The following is a 23,284-nucleotide window of genomic DNA, read 5'->3' on the forward strand; positions in this document are numbered from 1 at the left end:
GAAATTTTTTTCCGGAGAAATTGCCTACGGACTGTTTTGGGTACCTGACTGACTGACTGCATCTCATTCAGTAGCCTCTACGGAAAATGTAGTTCAATCCCGCTTCCTAGGACTATAATGCGAGAAAGGATGAGATGACTAGGACAGTTTCTGTGGTCGAAGGATGACATGGCCTCAGGCGGCTTGGTGCAGCAGTGAGTTAGTTGTAGTAGTAGTACAGTAATATTCTATTCACCAAGGTCGGTAACGTGATATAGATTGTTTCACAGAAATTCTTCAGTTTGGAAGTTATTTACAGTGTTCAGTTTTTAAGCATTATATATGATCATGCTCTTACAATTAGTTCAAAGACACTATTCAATACATCTCTTCCAACTAGCATTAAAACTTCTAACATAAAGTGTTTGAAGAAATTATGTGTAAAACCACCAAGTCTGCATTGGTTAATGATGGCAGTATTTTGACCAGCTCATAGCATTCCGACCAAGGCTAAAGTTAGAGCCAATTGCTGCTTTAGCTGCTATTGAAGAAACATCTCTGAAGTGGTATTTAAGCTGTTTCTTTATCATCATCATGTAAAGCAGCTAGCTCAAGTAAAGACATCTCCACCGCCTTGCCCTAGTTCTTTTCAGCCCTCCTATGCCTAAAAAGTTTTTTTTTATTGGAAAATAAAAAGCTACGTTTAAACTAAAAAAGGATAGGAATTATTCTATATATGAGGGTGGGGCAGATGCCCCCCTAGTCTCTCCCGCTATTTTTGGTAAAGTGTAGCTTGGGCTTGATTGGGCGTATGATCAAAATATATTATATGTTTAAGCTTTAGCTGAAACAGTGGCAGCCTCCCCACTTCTCATATAGGATAAATTATGTTCGTTTCTAATTTTTAACGTCGCTCTTTACTTAAGCTTAAATCTCTCAACTTTTGTCCAAGAATAAATATCTATAACATAGTAGTTGTTATTGTTTACATAGCAGTTGTTTATTGGTATTATACAATTACTATCAAAGATTAAATATAATAATTTCAGTTAGTTCCAGATGGTTAACTTCTGAGTGTACTTTTCGAAATTTATTTTTTTAGACATGCTCAACTTCAATGTTGAACTTTGTAGTTGCTAAGAAAAATTGGATGTATCAATCAACGGCTCCAACAACTGACGGGTAAAATGGTCCTAAAACAAAATTTGTTTATTTCTTTCATGTTCCCAAAGGGAGCGCTTCTCTATTATGGTTTCTATTAAAACCCATATTTTTTTTAGAAATAATTGAATGCGCTGGTGGTAACTACTCCGAATTTCAAAGGTTGCCTCGAAGTGCATCTCCTTCTTCTACGTGGGTAATCTCTTGTCCTGAAGACCGACATCTGTGGCCAACTGCCAGAAGACTGTGCATAAAAGTTGTTGCAGTAGAAGCTTTATTGTCTGGACTATTGAAGCACAAGATCCACCTAGATCCCTTCCTTCTTGAATAAAGTTATGATTTGTTGTTATTGTTATTAGATGTATACTTGTTCACTATACTTTGATATAATTGTGAAAAAGAACATATACTCAAATGTATTGCAATGGTTCCTCCTTCGAGGTTCAAATGAATTTGTTTTCTGTTGAGAAATTTCCTGTATTTCGAAACAAATCATTCAGTTTCTTCTTTCCTCTTGTGTGTACGACTCTAAATCTAACATAAATTATCTGTAATATTAATGCTACGTCTCCGAAGTAACATCTGTTTCGTTTACTGTCTATTACTGCACTTGGGCAAATTGAATTAAAAATTTGAGTCTTATATGTTTGAAGCCGGATACTGCTTTTCAAACTTGGTTTTGCTAGATCCTTCGGAATTTTGATAACATGTACTTGATGTTTTTTCAATAAAGATGCAAAATTTAGTTGATTTAAAAAATGTTGTTTTATATTATGAATCGAAAAATTTTTGCTACTAGTAGAAAAAACGCAAAATATAGACCTATCTTCTCTAAAAATGTCTAAAATATACTGGAGTATTCAAATATAAGCTCCAGAACCCACAGAAAAAGAGTAATTGAAATATTAAAGGAGGAAAAACTTGGAAAAGAATAAGTTTCATCGTTAAGATGAGTTTGTCTTATAGACTAATGGGATAGCTTTCGGATACTGAAATAGCTTTGGCAAACCAAAGCACCGGTAATTTTACCTGAAGATACTCCAATAAAATGAATGTGATTTTTTTTTTTTTTTTTTTCCTATAGTCTGGTCTGTTAAATTCTGACAGCAAAATTGTTGAGTTGGAAACTACGCTCGTCTAAAAAGGATAAACAGTAGATTGTATAACAAAAAAAAAAAATGTTGGGCACTGCTCAGCCATTTTGACTTTTTCTTTTTCACAAAGATCGCTCATGAAAGGGTTTAAAGAAATTTCTTATGAAAAACAGCTAAAATATATAAAAATCCAAAAGTTCTTCATCTTCTTAGGAACTTCTATGTACAAAATCCTTATGTATATTCGCTCTATACAACCTTTTATGAATCTTTGTCCCTTTTAAATATTTTTTATACTAGCTATGTATTTGTTCAATGCACTAAATGATCGAATTTACTATCTAGAGTTTCGTAGTATTCTCACACTTTCCTTTTGAAATGTCTTAGTCTACCTTTTGAAATGTCTGCCTATCATAGTGACATTAAAAATGCTCAACAACATTATAATGCAATTTCTAATGTAGTATTCACACTTCGACATCGTTTACTGCATTATGAAAGTCCACAATTATATTTTTAAAACGCTTGCCTAGTTAAAAAAAAGTATCCTAATGGACAAAAGGTATGTCTCTAAAAAGGAAAAATATGTACATTTTTACCGGAAATAATTATAACTAAAATTAGTAAAAGTTTACATTTTGAGTATAAATTTATGCCTAAATATAAATATAATATCAAATATAAATACTTGTGTATTTATAAAAAACTTATAATATATAAATATATGCTAAAATATAAATTTGAACATAAAGTAAACAAAACAAGTTTTCCTAACGGATATAAAGAGTGAAGTTGAAACTCAAAACAAACGAGAAACATTGCTTCCGCATATTTATAAGATGTATCTACAAAACGAGTTCAAATAAATTGATCCGTGATATTTTCCAGTAACTATAGAATTCTTACAACTAGCCCTTTACTGAAAACACAGAACTGACCTCAAAAAACAAGAGGAGCAGAAAATTCCATATATAGTCAGCAGAAAATAGAAGACTAATTGATAAGGTTTTTAATAATCTTTCACGGGCAATGACATGTGTAACCTTTAGTATACAATTATAATCCTCTAAAAAAAGACTGGAGCAAACTCGGTTTTCAGTAAAGCGCTATTTTTAGAATTCTAGCTATACTGGACAAGATCACGGGTTAGTTTATTTGAGCTAGTTTTGTAGATACATCTTCCGTAATCTGCGAAGCATTTTTTTTTTTTCTAATTAACTTTTGCTGGTTTTTATTTTAAATATACACAATAAACCGTTCAAAAAGATCGTTGTTTAACTTGGGCTATGAAACTAAAGAAGTCAATATGATTTTTTTTTAAAGGCATTAATTATACGTTTTACTTCTGACATCCCTGAAATTTTGGTACAAGATATGTGCAACTTTGTCATGTCAATAGATAGTCCGAGTCGTATATTGTTCTTGGTAACTTCGACAATTTCCATACAATAAAAGTGAATTATTTTTATGAAAAAAAGTCTTTTATTTTTTTTCACTAGGCAGTTTTTCTTTTTCTTTTTTAAACGTGTTTTGTAAGAGGCAAGTAGATACAGGCACTAACTTTTAAATGAGCGATTACACATCTCTATGCGATATTGCGGTAACAAGCTAGCCCTGGCAGAAAAGGGAAATAAATAAGAAAATGTCGGCTTAAATAATTAATTTCATACTGCCAACTATAGATACAGGTTGTTCTGTACTAAGAGTGCATTACCAGGAACTGCTTGATACTTAATCTAAATCTAACAAAATATCCGTTTCTGAACTCCGCCTAATCGGGCTACAGGCTTTCATCGTTCATGGGGTCTTTAAATTTAAATTCACTGCAATAGTTTACAGCAAAAAAGATAAACCTCGTTCCTTGTTTTTCAAGGTGGGGGACTCAAAAACACCAGTGGAGGGTTTTGAACCATGACAAATCCGATTTGTTTGCACTTCCTCTTATTAACTCTTTGGACGAAAAATGATTTTTTGTGGCACAAAACGCCATTTGATGAGCCCTCTCCCAATATTCTACGACCACTGGCCCAGTACGGTCACCTTGAAAAAAAAATATATATTCGGGTTACAAGGTTTCACGCAGAAGGCTCGGCGAGAAAGAGCGCAATAAAAAGAAAATACGCCAACTAAATTTCAAGGGATCTACCAAGATAAATATTCGAGACACTGTACCGAAATCTAACTACTTTGAAAAGAGTAATTATGACAATCATTTTCATCGTTTTTTCATCTTTTAGGATTTATAGGTTCAGTAGGGGATTAAGCCTATACTTCTAGATAGAAGCATGATAAACTATCAGGACTCTCTTATTTTGCCACAGTTGATATTCTAGCTGTTTTTGTAAACAATCGATATCAGGAAATCGGGCAGCTCCAGGTTAAAAAGCACGATTTTTTCTTCATGGCAGATGACCTTTATCATATTGGCGTTTTTCAGATATAGTAGTTCTACTGTAACCATTTACGTGAAATATCTTACGTTATTCCACTTTGACTCAATGAAAAGAGAAAAGCACTAATCCAGATTACGCCATTCGCTAATTCAAATTTTTTAGAAAAATAATAACAAATTGCAGTTCCTGACGTTGGTGATCAGTAAACTGTCACCACGTTCACCTTTTTAGGTTTGTCAAGAATTTTGTTTGATGTATTTTTTTTCTCAAATAATCGATAAAGTAAAGCACAAGTGACCTCTGGCCTCAGTTTATTGGTCACACCTGGGATTGTCGTTTGAACCTCCTCTTGCTTAGCATAGAAACATACATCAACAGAAAAATCAATGACCCACAGTATCAACTAAGACTGACTCATTTAACAACACGAATACAACGGTTTTATTTATCAAATTAATAATATTGTTATTCTAATGGCCAGGGATATACTGGCTCTTTCTTAATGTGCTGCATTCCCTTCTTTCTGGATGCTAGACTCGCAACAATTCTTGAACGATTTGGAAAAGCATCTAAACCTTGAAACATCGTGTCGCTCTCTGTAAAAATTGAAAGATAGGCTCTATGAAAAAAATTGAAGACTTGTCAAACTGCTAAGGCTGACTAAAAACAGATTTTCAAGTGTTTTCGCATTCATTCCCTACAACTAAAGCTCAAGTGCAGAAATGAAAACTGAGTTATTTGCTATTTTAAGGGTGAACTAAGTTCCTATTAGCTTAGTGACAAAATATGCGGCTAATGCACTGAACGGTTCCCTACCTAGTGATCATAACCACAACATGATATAAAACAACTCCAGACATACTCTTTTCTTTTTCTTCTTTTTACACACATACAAATCAACTGACTTGAAAAACTGCGGGATAGAAATATGACAGAGTTAAGTACCTTAATCAACTTAGTTCACGCCGTTTCAGACCATAAGGTTGCCTTAAAAGATTTTTTTAATCAAAGGATGGTCTTTTGTTAAAGATTTTAGTATATTTACGATTTGAACTACAAGCCTAATAAACCCATTGCAGAAAATTACACAATAGACAAGTTTAAAAAGATAAATTTCTTTCCATATACCAATAATCTAGTGAAAAAAAAGAATGTTTCGGATATTTGCTTATGCATTTCATGACAGAGAATGTGCCCCAGTATATTTTAGATTTGACTTGGGTGAATTGGCTTTTAAAAATCATGCAGTTTCCTATGGAAAAATATTTGTTCTCATCTTTTTGCAATTTGTTTTTAGTTAACTAGCTTTTGGGGAATCTTATGAATTTCAAAAGCTTAGACCCAATTACGTGCTTTGGTGCCAAAGTTTAAAAAAATGGAGGAGAGAATCGCGATCGGCTAATTCTTAGTCCAGTTTATTAAGAGATCTAATCAAAGGATGCACAATGATTTTTTTTAATTCCCATTCAAGTTTTGATTGCTCTTATGATTTACATAGAAAGGTGGTAAATGATACGAATATATCATTTACCAAGCTAGGCCATGAAAAATGTGGTATGTGTTTCAAGTTAAAGGAGCATGATCTAAACCACAATGAAGACAACCTAAAAGAGGACTGTAACACTTGGATTTATTGGAAATGTCACAAAGAAAAAACATACAATCAAAAGATTTGTATTAAAAAAAAATGCAAAACAGACTCTTTAGACAAATTATATTTTCGCGCTAATCTTCAAGAAGTCGTCAAGTTACCACACATGGATTCCTTTAAAGAAGCCGTGTTTACTAGAGAAGTGGTAGAATTTAATGAAAGTTTTGTTACACCTGGCACTCAGGTTAAGCCCAAAACATTAGCTATATTGTAGAATGAAGCTATTAGTGGAAGAAAAAAGGAAGAAATCTTGTAATTGTATGCATGACTTTTTTGTCACTTTAGGAATACCAAACACATTTGCCTTTGGCCAGATCACTGTTCTAGGGAAAGTGAAAGTTCTAGGGGGACATTTTTCACCTTTCTAATTTTCTCGGTAAGCTATTGTGAGGAAGTTTTCTTGGACTAAGTTGAAATTTTTTACTTTGAATCTAGTCACGCATTTATGGCCGCAGATTCCTTTTATCATCAGACTGAAATCTCAATGAAACATTATGGGAAAGTGTAATATTTAATAATTTCATCGATTGTGTAAAAGAAGCCAATTCTACGAAAATGGACAAAAACCTCATCGCTACCAAAGATATCTTTGAATGCCAGGATTATACTTCAAAATTCAACCAAAAATTAGTGGAAAGTGTGCCTTGCCTGGGGGATTTAGTAAAAAAAAAAAATAGTGGAAATAGGACACGTCATTCTTTTCTATTCGACTGAATATGAAGGTGCTAGTGTGAAGATGATTTAACTTTTTACAAGCAAAATGTTTAAAGAAGTTCCCGGCATCAAAAATAGAGAGAAAGTCCGTGGTTTCAATAAAGGAAAGAAGAAAGAGATTGTTGAGAAACTCTGTTTGTTCATGAACGTGAATGAACTTTTTAGGGTCAGATATAACGGACTTATCAACAACTTTGAGTAAATGATTTTTTTTTGGCTGTGACATAGCTTTTATGTCACAGAAAAAAATACACCTTCGCTGTTAACATTTTCTGTATTACTCAATTATTAAACTGATCTGTTTTTTATCTTCTTAATAATTATTAAATAAATATTGTGGGGTATTGATAAATTGACGAGTGTCTTTTAACCCGAGTAATTTGAACATTAATAGCCTTAACTCCTTTGATGGGAATTAAGGCTTTTAGATACGTATCTCTAGTGCCGAGGAAGAAAAAGGAAAAGGAAGACCCTAAATCCATATTTTTTACGTGTATTAATATTTGATCATTTTTTAAAGGCACAAATAAGCTTATACAGTTAAATTTAGCCTCCCTGAATGTGAAGATACACTGGAAGTGAAAAATTCTTAATGCCAGCTTGATAAATAGTTTTTGTTGAATCCTGAAAAACTCTAGTCCTTGGATCTAGGGCTCTCGTTCTTATGATGTCAGTGCATTAACCCCGTTGTTCATAATTGGCATTCCCACAAATCATTTGTCTTGCTTTGGGATGAGAAATAACCACTGCACACCGGATGCAAAAGTTCTGAAGCCCTTCAGCATTTCAAGAAAGTTTCTAGGTCTGCTCTAAGACCCATTATCTTCGATTCTGCAATTTAATGCACGACAAGACTTATTCGATATAATATTTTTTAAGGCTTGAATTTTAGTTTTATTTCTTATCAAGATGACATGCTGCTCCTAGGCAGCACGCTAAGGCGTCTAAAACAGCATCTTCGTCTCCTATTGACCCTAGCCAAAAGAATAGAACTGCAGGTCAACATAAAAAAAAATCTCGGAATAAGTAGCAATAAATCGACCTATTCCAATTTGTGTTAAACGATATAAGAATCTAGCAGTCCAAGTCTCTGAAATACCTTGGTATCACGTACAACCTAATAATTAGGTCAACTATAGGCTTCTTGACAGAGTCAATCTTTAAATATATAAATTTGGTATATGGAAAACCGTCGTCTTTCACCCTATTTGGTGCATATGACCTTTTTGGGGAATCATCATCCAATAAAAATAATCTGTTTATTTAGTTTGAAGACGAGCCAAGTAAGCGACATTGTTAACACTTCAGAATTGGAAAAGAGATTTGTTTTGGGAAGCAGAAACACGACATTTGTTTGTTAAATAATCCGAAAGTAAATAATTTGGCTTACAAGGTAAAAAACTGTATTCGAAGTAACCAAAGAGCAAGCCAGGTCACCGCGTACGCTTGTCAGAAATAGACACAGCTAAATTATCTGAAGAAGAAAAAAAGTGTTTTTTTTCTACTGATCATAAATATTAATAACATCAGAAAATTGTCACGGACATGCCAGTATAGGTATCCGAAAGGATATGGGTACCATAGATACCCTAAGCATAACTCTAGATCACCTAGTTGACACAAAATACGCTTTAAATATTTTCACTTTTTTTACTTTCATAAGAAAAAAATTATCAGAACTTTAAGGAATAAATATGAATATATGTCAATTTTTTTTTTTTTTTTTTTTTTTTTTTAGTAGAACGCAAATTATGTTCTGGTCTTGAGAAGGCATGGGGGTTATCAGCTTTATCCATGTTAATTTTTCTCGTTTTGAGTTTGACTTGGCTATTTATTGTAGTTTCTGTTCGAGTTGAGTTTTAATTACTTATTGATAGTGATTTGTGGTAGTTTTACGGTTGGAAGATTATTTGACTCCGGTTTTTTTGTATAAGAATCCATAATTTGGGTTGCTAGTTGTGTGTTAGAAAAATATTTTCAACAATTTTTAATCCTGACACAAACAGGATTTTTTATTTTAGTTTAGAACTCTTGAAGTTGACCTGAAAAATAAATTAAAAGGGGCACTAGCCCTTTCAATTTTCAATCGAATAGGCTCTATTCTAAGTTTCAACGACAAAAAATAGCCATCGCAAAATTTCTATCAGATGCATTTCGGGAAAATTTGAGGTGTGAGGGGGAGGTTCATCCCCCCTCAGGTGACTTTGAATCTTAAAAAGGGCGCAAGAACTTCTGATTACCAATCCAATGAGTCCACTCTGAAGTTCCTATGACCACTCTTTCTTTAAAAACCTTATATACCCCCAGGGCATAACTTAAAACCCTTGCCCTGATGGCTGTTGGGGAGTTGTCATCCTCAAAGACATGATTTCCGGCTTTTCAACTACGTTGAACAACATGGCTATCTCAAAATTTTGATTGGACGTGTTTGGGGAAATGGTGGGCGTGGGAGGGAGATTACCTCCAATCCCTTTCGACTATTAAAAAGGGCACAATTTCCAATTGAATGAGTTCTTTTCGATGCTTCTACGACAACTACTTCGATACAACCTGGTCTAAGACCAAACAAACAAACAAACAAAAAATACATTATGCCCACATCGCTCTTTACTTAGGCAGCGCTATTGCGCTACCTATGATTGTGAAAACAAAACTAGAAACATTAAGATATGTTAAGAAACCAATGAAATACGAAAAATTATTAGACCAATCGATTGAGGATAATTACTTTACGGGGATGGTTTATCAGTATCAGATTGACAAAAAACGTCAGAAAAAAACTTTCTGAATTGTCAGAGCCACTAGGCATATGATGGCTACAAAAAAATAAATGGGCTACTCACGTTGATCAAACGTAACGTAATCTTGTTTTATATGCAAATTGGGTGGTAGTTCCATGTCTTTCATCCTCTCAAGTGGTATTCGAGGATCAACAGGAGTGTTGTAGAAATCTATAACATCGTCTAAAAAAATTGGCAAGAATATAGCATGAAGTAAATAAGAAAATTTAACCCTAAATAATATAAAAATAATAAACATCTAAATATACTATAATCGAACACAAACATCTAAGGTCAATATCAAAACAACCGGAGAATGAATATTAAAGCGACAGTTGTATTTTTGCTCCAAGGATGTTTTTTTAGGAAATGAATAGATACATTTGATCAAGAAAATAATCATGAAATACTTTAAAACTTTAGGTAGAAATTCAAATAATTATTCTAGTTATCAAAAAAACTAAGTCTAGATTCTTCAGGGGTTATTAGTAGGTGCTGGATAGTGTTTTTTTTATAAATGTGTAAAATAAATTAAGTTAATCTACTATGAATTTTTTTAGTTAACCTGCTCACGTTCTTACTTAGAATCAAATTTTATTTGTGAGAATATTTGCTTACATCTTAAGTTGCAATTTCTTGAATTTATCCGTCCTTAGATGTCGGATTATATCAATAGATCATTTCAATGCTAAATAAGTTTTTTTTGTGTATTGAAAAGACTTTAAATTCATAGTATTTTCTTTATTTCATCGGGCTTTACAATAAATGTCAACATTTCGTATCTTTTCTTAAAAATTTGAAATCGTTCACTTTTAATGACAAACTTCCAGACGAACTTAGATTGCTCTGATCAATATTTTCCTTTTCATATTCCCTTTTTAAGAAGACAAAGAAATGACAAAGTTTCTTCTTTTAAGAAGACAAAGTTTGTATGTAAATTTCAAATAGTACTAGTTCCAAAGTAAAACTATTCCACTTTTCATATATTTTCAAAATTGTACGGTCCTTTCCTTCAATATGTCTAGTAAGAACACAAGTCTTCAAAACCGTTATTTATTATTGAGTTGAAGATTTTTTTACATGATTCCCTTAAGAATTATTTTTACATCATCAAAGCACTCTATAGATGTACGAGGAACTTTCCCTTGACTTGACCCTAGTACTTCAGACTGTAACAGCAAATCTTCATATTTTGGTACAATTTCATCAAAAAAAACTTAGAAGCACATTAATTTTGATCGTGCTATTATCTTTTTATAGTATTACAAAATTCTTCCCCTTTATCCTCAAGTTGTTGCCTTTGTCTTTAAGTGGTTCGAACGCCTTTTGCTCTTCATGCATGATGCAACGAAACGATCAAAGTAAGCGGCCGGTTGATTTTCGGTTTGAATTTAGTTTCAAAGCTTAATGAGCAAGTTGCATAACTGTGGGGAGGGGGAGGGGGTTGACTCACTCAATATCCCTAGGGACATAGTAACTAACCTGTTTTTCTATTCTGAACTAAACAACAAAATTTTGATTGGATTGGAAAACACACAGTCTTGGGAAGGGGGCTGCTTGCCCTCCAATCACTTTTGACTCTCAAAATGGGCAATAGAACTTTTAATCTTCTATCAAATAAGCTCCTTTAAAAGTTCCAAAGACATTGCAACTATTATAGAGATGCACTGCCTATTATTTTGCTTTTATGCCCCTTTGAAAACCTGCATTCAGATAGTTTTTTTGTTTAACTGAAATTCCCCTTGAACGTTCCCAAAAAGTTTCATCGGTTGATTTCTCGAATCCAACGCTTTTTCCAGTCATACTTGGAGCCCCACTAATTGTTATCCAAAACAATCTACTTCTCAAATCAATTGTTGCCCATTTCTGAAATGTCTAATCTCTTGTGCTTGACGGAAAATACAATGCCCTTGGTCGTGTCATTCATTGCAACAAGAGCGCACAATTATTCATTGACATTCGAACTCTTATTGAAACAAAGATTAAAATAATTCCAAGCCTCTTCGGACTATTTCCATCGATCTTTCATCAACTATAATGCCAAATACGTCACTAGGTACCAAATCATTTTGATCTGTTCGTCAATATTTATAGCCTTATCTTCCATGCAACGCTGAACAGTTCTAGCTGACAATGACGTGTTTTTATTCCTTCAATCATTTGTTTATTTAGTTGAAAGTCCTTAAATAAGTGTTTGGAATTATTTATAAATGCGTTTTTCAAAAACTAACTCTGTGCAAACGGTATCCCTTGGTACCATTCCTAAGACTTCAACAAAGCTAGCAGGCGTACGTAAGTGCAGATGTTAGTAAAACTCGACAGAACTTGTTCCCTTTTCTAAAAATTAATATACGTTAAACAATACTTTAAGATTAACCTTCATTTATCATTTCACTCGGATCTTTATATTTTGAAAATATTGTTACTTAAATTTTAAGTCCTTGTGGTAATTACAAATGTGCGCGCTAATTTATCGCCTTTTTCAATACATCCATACTTCTCTGTCCACACACCTTGAAATAACCCCTATTTTCTTTTAGTTTATCCAAGATAACATTTTTTTTGAATAATAATGGTTAATTCACATAGATGACCTTATAACGAATGTTTGGATGCGTTACTATCCTTCGGCTTCTACTGAGCATGCACTACAACTGAGAGAACGACAAATAGAACAAAGGTAGAACTTTTTCGAGAATTTCCGCTGTAATTCGATTATTATTGTTAGTCCAACTTTGTCACTGAACTGCAATGATGCACTCAAGAATTATCTTCACTTTCTTATTTTCAAAATATTTGTTTCATTTTTGTTTCATCAGTAATTTTTAATTAAGTCCCCTTTTTCGGAACGAAAAGCGGCCATTTGAAATTAGTAAATTGGCCACTTTATAACCCATGGGTCATCCATTGCTAATCCATGATCATCTAAGGTAAACAACGAACATATTAAATGACACTCAACTTCATACAATTTTAATCGTGTCTTTGATTTTTTTTTTTTTTTCAACAAATTGCCCGGGTTATTTCATATCTAATTGAACTGGTCATTTCTTACCATGAATATCGCACCACTAAGATGAATGACACTCATTTGATTTTTAGTTTCCGTCCAATTATCAGGTAAATGGAAGGTAAACGAATTTATAGACAGGTGAATAAGAGATACAAATCACTGTCCTCACATGCACGCCTCGTATGTACGAAAAATGTCTACTTTCCTGGAGAAGAACTAATGTAAGGACTTTTCTATTGGTCTTTAAGGTTAAATTGACGCTTCAGTTGATTTATCTTTTTTACAGAGACAACTAGTAAGCCTGTTACCCAACCATGCCACAGCAGGGATCGTATTGCCAAGCAGAGCATCAATACACTGTGCTACCACAGATAAACAATGGATAAAAAGGTGAAATTTATTCAAAAACATGTCAATTTGAAACTAATAGAAGAGAGTGGATAATTTAAGGAATTCCAAGCAATATGTACACATATAATTTTTTACATTTAAATAAAAATATTCCTTTTGGCTATGTCTATTTAAAAAAAATCTTGGATATGTCTGAAGGTCATACAATTCAACTCAACTTTAGAAACCACATGGAAGATACGTTAACTAAACTTGGCCCAAAATGTCACGTGTGAGGTGTGGGCGCAAGGACCCCCATCAGCATAGGTACAGGGACCACACAAAAGGTATGCTTTTTTGGGGCTACATTTTAGGGTTTTTATTTATACATTCTGCTTATCCAACAAAACCCTGCCAGCTTTTCGTCTTTCATTACCTGATCGTTGGGACCAATCTGATTTTTACTTTTTTTTTACCCTAAATTTTTTAATACCCTAAAATTACGTTAATATCAGAGTCACAATACTAGAACGTTGTTTATGTCATCCTCAAAATCGAAGACAACGAGTTTGCCTTATTTGGGACTGTATTGATACCTCTTGAAGTTTACCTTTGATATTGGTAAGAAGGGCTAGATAATTAACAATCATTGCGGAAATAGGGAAATGGCATTTCAGGTATGAATAAATAATCTTAGAGAATTTTCATTTCACAGAAACCAGTTCTATCACATAAAAAATAGCTGCCTAATTCCTTAATTTTCTTCACAAACCAGAGGATATCTGCGTTGATCGAACCAAAGTGTATTATTTCGTGTTTTTACCCCTCCACCCCCCCCCCCCCTAGGATATCCTCTTTTATTCACTTACGTGGGTGAGTTATGGCATGCCTGGGCGAGTTATAACCCCAAGCACCTACAGGTAAATCTCTCAAATAATGTAGAAGCCTTTGAAGGCACATAAAAGGATTTTTAACCGTACTTATTTTAGGAATTCGATATAAAAACGACGAGGTTCGGTTGTTTTTTCTAATCTGATTTTTAGATTTTTTGTAGCTGCTGAGACAGAACAAGTCAATAAATCACAATTCAAAAAAAAAGGAAAAACAGTTGCTAATTCAAATCTATAAAAACATATCAATTGATGTTATGCGTCGTTTAAACTATTTTTTTCTTAAATCATTTTTGTCGACTTACACATTTTGCCTGGCAATACTACAGCTATGCTTGCAAAATCGAAGGATTGCAAAATCCAAGAATTACCATACATTCGATTATAGTAACCTCAAATAGACTTTTCTACAAATTCCAATCCATATCTAGAACTAATAGTGCCAAAGAATTGGAAAATGGCCAAATTATTTGAAAATTTAATTTGAAAAAAGACGTAGAATTGTCAAAAAGGGAATGTTCACATTCAACACAGGATCTACAAAGAGAACAGACTACTGTAAGGAAATATTTTACTTAGTTTCTGTTAATGTCCACAAAATTGTATGTTTTTGCATCTAATATTATTGCTATTCTCATAAAAAAAAAATGACACTTTAAATGAGGACGTGAGGAATGAGCTATAGTGAGCCAGAGTTAATACCAATATTTTAGCACAAGAAAAAGGGAATACCTAGGGATTTCATTTGATGCAGCAAAGAATTTGGAACTTCATGTAAAAATTCTGAGGCACACAGAGATAAAAACTTGGCTTTGAACGAAGTGTCACTAAAATCAGTTGTAACAAACTTAGATGACAATTCTGCTACTTTTTCTTGGACTCCTGGCTTTGGTTCATAAGGCTTTGAAGGTCTTAAGTATCTGGAATAGAAAAAAAGTAAGAGGCAAAGAAAAACTTCAAAAACAATTTTAAGGCCAAAAAACTTGTTATGTTTTAATCCAGGCTCACTAAAGGAGACAACTAAAATGCTACACAAAAAAAGTAATAATACAGCACTGGACTTTACAGTCCCTTCCGGTGGTGTTGATTTCCGTTTCATGGCCCTTCAGCCAGGAAAAGAATGGGGGGGCAAGCCATCCTGCACTTTCGCACACCTTCCCTTTTTACCTTCCCTAGATTTCCCCAGGTTCCCATTTAGAGCTAGATCAGCACTGGTTCAGTTTATAGGGTCAAGCCACTGACCCCCATTCTAAACCAAATGACCAGCAGCACCAAGACTTGAACCTTTGTCACCGTGGACAAAGGCTTTCAAGTATAGTGTGCTAACCGCTCAGCTAGGACAAATGCTACATAAAGCGAAGACAATAATGGCTGGAATACAAGAAAAGACCTTTAATAGTCAGAATTATATACATTTAACATTACACACTTAGTAGGTTTAGGGGATGGGTATCAGGAAATATTTCTGGAGGTTGGGTCAGAACCACAAAAAGGTGAATTTTTAGGCCCCATTGTTTTTGGGGGAGGAGTCACCAGGAGACATGTTAGATAAAGAAACCCCATGGTCACAATCTTCCCCTGTGCGGCAGCATTATAAAATATAGAACGATCAAAGGTAAACAATTAATCATTTTCATGGATATTTCATGCCAACTGAGAAATTATTTATCAATTAAAGTCATTGTCATCAAAGACTTAAATCAATCAGTTTTTAAGAACCTATATTAACTACTCGGATTTTTTCGAACAGTCTTCTTTACTTTAAATTATAGAAAATGAAATTTAATAATAGAAAAAATTTAAAAATTGTGCCAAAAATTAAAAAAAATCAAACACAATTTGACCTCACTGAAACCTTAATCACTTTATAGCACACAGAGCCGGAATTAGGTTGTTTCTCAGAGGAGAGGAGGGCAAATGTAGGCTTTGCCCTTGCCACACCATCAATACTGTAAATATAATAATTCTTTGCCTAAAAATATTACAATTTAAGCTTGTTTTCCACCCCCGGGGCGCTTGCTCCCTCTAGCCCCCATCTCCCAGATTTGGCCCTGATATCACATATAATAATTATTTAAAAAAACAAAAATACTACATAAGAAGAAAAACAACTATTTCAGCTAAAAACCTTTCTCTAGTATTTACATAATAGAACGTTTGAGGTATATGAAATTTTTATGGTACTTTAAAATCAAATTTAATGCTAAGCAAAAAGCAGCGAAAAAAGATCTGAAAGCAACGATTCAATATGTGATACATTTTTGCCAACACTGATGAACACAACAAAATTTACTGATAGAGTCCATTTTAGATATAATACAGTCGCACAAGAACATTTTGTTTACAATCAATATTGATCTGCCATAAAGCAAAGGAACATTCAGTGAAAGAAATTACAAAATATCATCAGCAGAGCAGTAAACATGAAAATAAGAAAAGCCAAAAAGTTAAGTTGGTACTCACCCTTTTGCAAGGATAGAAACAACATCATTTTCAAACTTTCTTCTAGCATTCAATCGCGCAGTTTCTTCTTGCTCTAACTTCGCCTTTTTCCTCTCAAGCTTAATCTGGGAAGAAATATACCTCCGAGGCACAAAGAAATTTGGAACCAAAACCTAGGATATATAATAATAGAAATACACTAGATATCTTTACTAAAAGCAACCATGAGATGAATAATTTATACTAATACATAAGAAAACCTGAAAATGAATAATTAAAATAGCAAAAGAGCTTGAAATCCCTTGAATCCCTCCCACAACCTGAGGCATGCTTCAACTTCTGTTCAGTTGGGAAACGAAATTACAGACATAGTAGAAACATTCCCTTCTATTCAAGGTTTGATGCTGCAATTAAGAAAACTTATGTTCAATGAAATTGTTGGTTCGCCTTTCATTTAGATAAACCTAGGGCCAGGCACAGTTTAGTTGTTTTTCGAGTTAGCTAGATGACATCACTGGATCTATTCAAGCTGGTTAGGTTACAATTTAAAATTATTAAAAATAATAGTTAAAAAACCAGAAATGCTTCTTGTTTTCATAAATGAATTATACAGTTTTACTTTGATTAAAATTTAGCCTAATATGCTCATATTCCTCAGACAACATACCAAAATTACCTTCTAATCCAGTCCATATTCAAGTAATGCTCAAAATGTCATTAGCATAATTTACTAAGAAAAGACCAATTCCTTTAGTATGTAAGTCACAACAGTGTTCTGTTGCATTCAGTAATGCTATAATTGCACCAGTATGGTAATGCTATGACACCTTGTCTAATACCTTTCTTTACTAGGATCAGCAGGGACAATTCATGAATGCTTGGATAAATAGCAATCTTGACTCAAACATTCAGTTTCCCATATATACTACAGAAAGCATTTAAAACTGAACAGTTCACACAGCTTTGTAAGCAACCACTAAAATATAGGTATATAGGCAGAAGTTAAACACTCTCCAGACCTAATAACTGGCAAAAAAAAAAGCTTTTCATACTTTTCAGCAGCATGTATATACGAATTTGTAACAAGATTACAGCCAATCCCACTTTTAAACCAAACTGATTATCTGATGCATAGCTTTCATTAGAATTTCATCACTAGCTATTAATTATGTAGTGCTCCAAGAATTAGTGGGAGGGGTGGACAGCCTAATTGATCCATGTGAATATGTCACCAACCTTCTGGACCAAGGATTTCTAGTTAACATCATACTACTGGATCCAACAAAAACTTTCCAGAAGATTTGCCATAAGAATTATCTATCACATCTTGAGAAGCTTAAAATGCTTTCCCTCATTTATCATGAAAAATAGGTGGTGGGATTAATACTTTTAAGATTCTAAATGCTAACAACCATCATTTTTTTTTACCCCTTTTCAACCTGAATTCTCCAAAAGAACTAAGGGTTGTCCTCACAAGCTTTTCAAAAGGCACACCAATACCAAACTGAGAAAGAAGTTCTTTACCATTAGAGTTGCCAGATCATGGAATTCTTTTAGTGAGAATGTAGTAGCCTCTGCCAGTGTGAACATGTCCAAATTTTAAAGGACAAAATTGCACCATCTGGGACACCACAGACAAATCAGTTCACTACCATCACTGAAACTAGTAGATACACAATTCACCCCATTACATGTTTGTAAGATAAGATTATTGAGATGATTTTTAATCAATACTGAACTGTTCATAAGCATTATGGGGTTATTTACTAAACCCTACCTTCTTTCATCAGATATTAGCAAGTTATTTGCAAGTAAATCAGCTACCTAGTTGTTTAATACAATGATGACTTGGCACATGGTGTAAATAAAGCTTGATATTCCTTTCTTGAATACTCCATATTAATTTCCTGAGATTTGCTATATCAGAGTCTATTACTGACCTATGGACTTGGCTCATGACCTCTATGGCACACTTAGAGTCTGAGAGCAATATCACCTTCCTAGATTCAGGAGGTTTTTTATTAATGGCATGTAGAACTTCAAATATAGCCTTTAGCTCAGCCATAAGGATGGATGTGTTGTTTGGAAGCCCAGTGGATATATTTAAGCAATATTCAGGAATAACTGCAGCTGCTGCCACCCTGTATTCTTTCAGTGACCCATCTGTGAATATTTGTACGAAAATTCCTGAAGCAGGCTGTCATTTTGCTTGAAAATAGCTTGAACTGGACTGGGAAGATAACTTGACTTTTTGCCTGGAATAAGCTCCAAGTAAGTTCCAACTGGTGCAAACTTCCATTTGGGGGGCTCTTGAAAATGGTTAAATTAGATGACCTCATCTTTCCATATCAAAACTAGATCATTTAAGAGCACCCAAGACTTACTTTGGGCATCTGGTTTTTCAAAAGGACTAGAGGCAAAAGTTATTTGAAAAACCTAGATGATTATAGCCAATTGCTTGGATCTTTGTGAAATATTTAACAATCAACATATTTCTCGTGTCTTGTATTGTAGGTATTCTAGAAAGAACTCTAAAATTATAAATTGATGTATAGCTTTCACCCAAAACCAGAAACAAGGTTTGATGAAACAAAAGCTTGGCTGCACAACTTCAGATACTCCTCTCTGACATAGGCTATATAACTCCACTTCACTTCGCACACAATAGTCTCTGGCTCGTGGACAAGCAAAAACCATCCTTTTTGGCTCCAGGTAAGAGTTCTGCAGAGCTTTCCAAAATATAACGTCACAGTCATCAATCAGGCCTGAGGTCCACACTTTCTGTAAAAACCGCACAGGTTAGACCCTTACCAGTTTCCAGGAATAAGCCAAGATTGGCAGCATAGGAAAAAGAAACAAAAAAATGGGACAAAACCAAAGTGTTGCTCTTGTAACACAATTTAATGGCTTCTGGTTGTATGCTGAATTTGAAAGAGGATAGTGACACTTTTGTTTTAAAGACTAATAAGGTTGGTAAATCCTATGCAGATACTACCAAATCCTAAGCAAAATCCTATGCAGATATAGAAATTGTTTATGAGAATCTTGTGGCATATGAAAGTGTAGGAAACAGAAGAATTAGCTAGAAAAAAAATGGTGATTAGCATGTAATTGAAAATAAAAAACGAAATCAGTTTGCAAGGATTTTTTATGTGCAAAATGTAACCATGGAAGAATATGTAATTGTCTCTATATTTGTAAATATTTTCTGACGGGTTCTTGCAATAAGAGTTTGTGCTTGTTTGACCATGTTTCAATTTGTTTTGTTTTTATGTCAGGTCATTGTTTTGGTTTTGACAAGTATCATGTTTTTATCCCAAAGTCTTTTAGTAGGCTATTCTCTAAGCCACAAGCTATACCTTTGCATGGGTGATAGTACTAGGAATTTGACACAAAAAACAGGGAAAGATTTCAGAGGGAGGCCCCACCCTTTCTGACTATGACTTCAGTTTGCAGCCCCCTGTACCAAGAACATTACAACTTGGTTCCTCAGGAGCTCTCCCGGACGCATCCAACTTCTCCCGCATACCAAAGGCCAGAGTTTTACAAACCCACCCAAATTCCCTTGCACATATTGTCTTTCCCACTACAGGGTCTGCCTCAGTCTTGTTTACAGCACCAGACAAAACTCCCACCACACAACAGCAACTCACAGCAGCCATCCCACTTAGTAACAGGTTTTCGCTATTAGAAGAAATTGATCTTGCAAAATCGTTTGAACACCAGGAAACTTTTACCTAGGGCTCCCTCAATTTACCCTCAACTTTCAAAACTGAACATCTTCCCTTCCCACTTCAAAACCAGTTTAGTAGTCACCTAGCTAGCTAGGCAAATTGATCCTAAGCCTACCCATAACACCTCTATCCCTGCAAAATGTGATAAAACCCAGCCACCCCCAGAAAGTGTTCATAGACCTCTTCACCCTCATACTTTTTTTTCAAATTGCTTGCAAGATAAAATGGGTATTTCTAGTACTCATAATAGTAAACATAAGAATAATAAACTAAGTTACCATTTCCCTAGGTTGTTGCTAAGTAATGCAGAAAGCCTTAGTTTTGAAAAACTTATTGAGCTTGAAATTACAGTGAATAAGCTAGCATCAGATTTAATTTGTATAACCAAGGTTCAGTCCCAAAACTTGGATACTCTGAAGATGGCTCATTTTAACAAGTTTATTAAATCCCACCTACATGATCATTACCTTGGTAAAAAGGGTGGAGGGGTAATGATTTTTTGTTGTGACAATTTGTTGCCAAGGGAAGTTCATGTTCCAGGAATAAATGAGCATGATGAAATAACTTGGATTAAAGTTAAAGCAAAAGTTTTCCCATACCCATTAACTAATATTATTATTGGTTGTTTTTATTATTCACAGGGCCAAAAATTGGAGCAGCATAAAGATTTTTTGGAAAAACTCAATGCATTGCTTGATTACCTCTAGTTTAAACATCCAAATGCTGGGATCCTACTTACCAGTGATGGAAATGAACTAAATACAGGTCATCTTTGTTGGGAAGCAAATATAAAACAAACCCTTCCAGCTCTCTCATGTCATATTCCCCCAGCACCAGACCAGGATATCCCTGTAATACAACCTGTTGATGTTGAGACAAAAATATGTAAACTAAAGAGAACTTCAAATTGCCCCCTTGACATTCCAATTGATTTAATAAAAGCATTCCCAGATAAGTGATCAAAACCTTTATCAAATATTTTTAATATAATTACTAGAAGTGGTTGATTCCCTAAGTGCTGGACAAAGGATACAGTACACCCATACAGAAGAAAGGTGTTTGATTAGATTTTTATGGAGTTTGACCATTTACTTTAACACCAGTATTCTCTAAACTGTATGGGATTTTCACAGCAGATTGGCTTAAAAACACAATCCTTGTACTTATTGATGAGCAGCAATTCAGAAACATGAAGGTTTATTGACAACACAGTGCAGTCTGGGTGGCCCTTCTTTCATAATTCTTTGTTGTAAACTAGTTTCTATAATATTGTTACTAACTATTATATTTCCATTACAATTAGCCCAACTTCACTTCTTGAGTGTGGTAGCTATAACACAAGTACCTAAATGTCACCTTATCTATGATTGATTTTTAACCAGTCCCTCCCCCCTCTGATTGGGCCAGATATAGCTGACTAGGTTTAACAGAACTATTATGAAAACCCAAGGGACATTCCTTTAAAATGGACTACAAATTACTTAGACTACTGAAATTTACTATTCATTATTTAGTATCTCAATGAAAACTTTCGTGAGTACTATTTAAACAAAAATGAAATATTTTCATGCCTTTCGACAAGCCATGTTTTTTAATTTTAAAAGCGATCAATTTATCTCGGAATAAATGCCTTATATTTCCGAGATATTAATATCCCATACAGAGTCAGAATTGCTTTCAAGAGCCGACGCACAATTGAAAGTACTATAAGGCTTTTACATAATTTAGTTTAAATCTTTTTACACATATGAAGTTTTCCTAACAAAAATAAAGATCTACTAATGTAGATAAGATAACTAAGATAATTTAATAACTATAATAATAACAGATAACTATAACTAAGATAAGATACTAAGATAAGCGCAAATAACGTTAAAAGATCTGTTTGTCATAACATCAAAAAAAGAAAGAAAAACATGTTAACCACAATTACTGAAAATATATAATGAAATTCATATTGACAGTTTAATATATATTGTGATGATTATCCGTCAAACGCTTAGTATTTTTACTTATAAACATTATAAAAGGGAAAACACTTTAAACGTATTGCGTTGTCAGTAAAATGCAAATGACGTTTTGGTCCCTTCATGGCATAAACAACGTTCAATATACTCCTCTTGTTTGTAGTAGTTTCTGTTTGCATTAGAGTAGCATGACTGTTTATTAGAATTTCTGTTTACTTTGGGTATTTTTTTATTTACTGATAGTGAGCTATGTATGTTTTACACTTACATTTGACTTTACTTCTGCTTGTTTTAGGCTTAATGTAGCTCATTACTTTTGTTTTAAAATTACGTTTGTGATAATTTTTTTTTATTTAATATCTGTTCGTTTTTAATTGACTTGACTCTTATTGGATACTAAAAGAAATATTTGCAAAATATTTTTTTCTTCTTAGGAACCTAAATTTGGCTTGATATTTGTATATTAGACAAAATCTCGAAGCAAATTTTGATAATCGTTATGCTAGAAAACATTGGATGGATAGGTATGTGGGCGATTATTCAGTTAAGTGGATAGAAAATTTACGTAATATCTGAGCTTTGCTAGGATTAAAGCTAATCCGACCTCTATCATGGTCAGACTTTTTTTAAATCTTTCCTCGCCACTCCCTCTCATCCAATTTGGGGACGAACTTCTTTTTGTTTGGTCTTGGATGGTTGGCCGAAAAGGACAATGTTTAGGAATCTGTCATTCTTCATCCACAGAGCGTGTCATAGCCATCTTAACCTTCCTCTCACTAAAGGCCTAAAGAGGAGGACAGGAAGGCATTTTCATACAAAACTGTTTGAAATACAGTAAGTCAGACCGGTACTTAAGACATCCCGTAGATGATTCCTCTAGAAAAATCTAATAAGCCCTTCTCAGTCTTTATGAGTGCCTATGTCTCAGACAAAAATTTAACCACTGTCATCAATGTAGTTTTCCCTGCTCAAATTTTGTTTTGTCGACTTATTTTTCTATTCTCAAAATTTTTATCTGTGAAAAAACAGTCTGGGCCTTGGTTATTGTACTTTAACATCTTCAGTGCATCCACCATCTTTACTAATAATACTACCAAGGTAAATGAAGGAATCCAATTGATCAATATTCTCGTTAC

The 23,284-nt window shown here is 33.9% G+C and overlaps 2 protein-coding genes across 2 annotated transcripts in view; one reads left to right on the top strand and one right to left on the bottom strand.

Moving 5' to 3' along the window:
- The window catches only part of LOC136033805 (uncharacterized), a 61,588-nt gene extending 59,689 nt beyond the window's left edge, over positions 1-1,899 (top strand). The window contains exon 10 of the mRNA XM_065714718.1: positions 1,260-1,899. Coding sequence (XP_065570790.1) covers positions 1,260-1,471 — 212 coding nt within the window. The 3' untranslated portion in view covers positions 1,472-1,899. The remainder of the gene's footprint in view (positions 1-1,259) is intronic.
- Positions 1,900-5,044: 3,145 nt separating this feature from the next.
- LOC136033806 (large ribosomal subunit protein mL50-like) lies at positions 5,045-21,821 on the bottom strand. The gene is made up of 5 exons (XM_065714719.1): positions 21,753-21,821; positions 16,469-16,620; positions 14,738-14,925; positions 9,836-9,955; positions 5,045-5,223 (listed from the first exon to the last, which is right to left on the bottom strand). Exons 1-5 carry the CDS (start codon positions 21,765-21,767, stop codon positions 5,093-5,095), a joined length of 606 nt encoding a protein of 201 aa, XP_065570791.1. The 5' UTR covers positions 21,768-21,821; the 3' UTR covers positions 5,045-5,092.
- Positions 21,822-23,284: the final 1,463 nt, after the last annotated feature.

Source organism: Artemia franciscana, chromosome 12 (assembly GCF_032884065.1).
Source record: "Artemia franciscana chromosome 12, ASM3288406v1, whole genome shotgun sequence".
NCBI lineage: Eukaryota > Metazoa > Arthropoda > Branchiopoda > Anostraca > Artemiidae > Artemia > Artemia franciscana.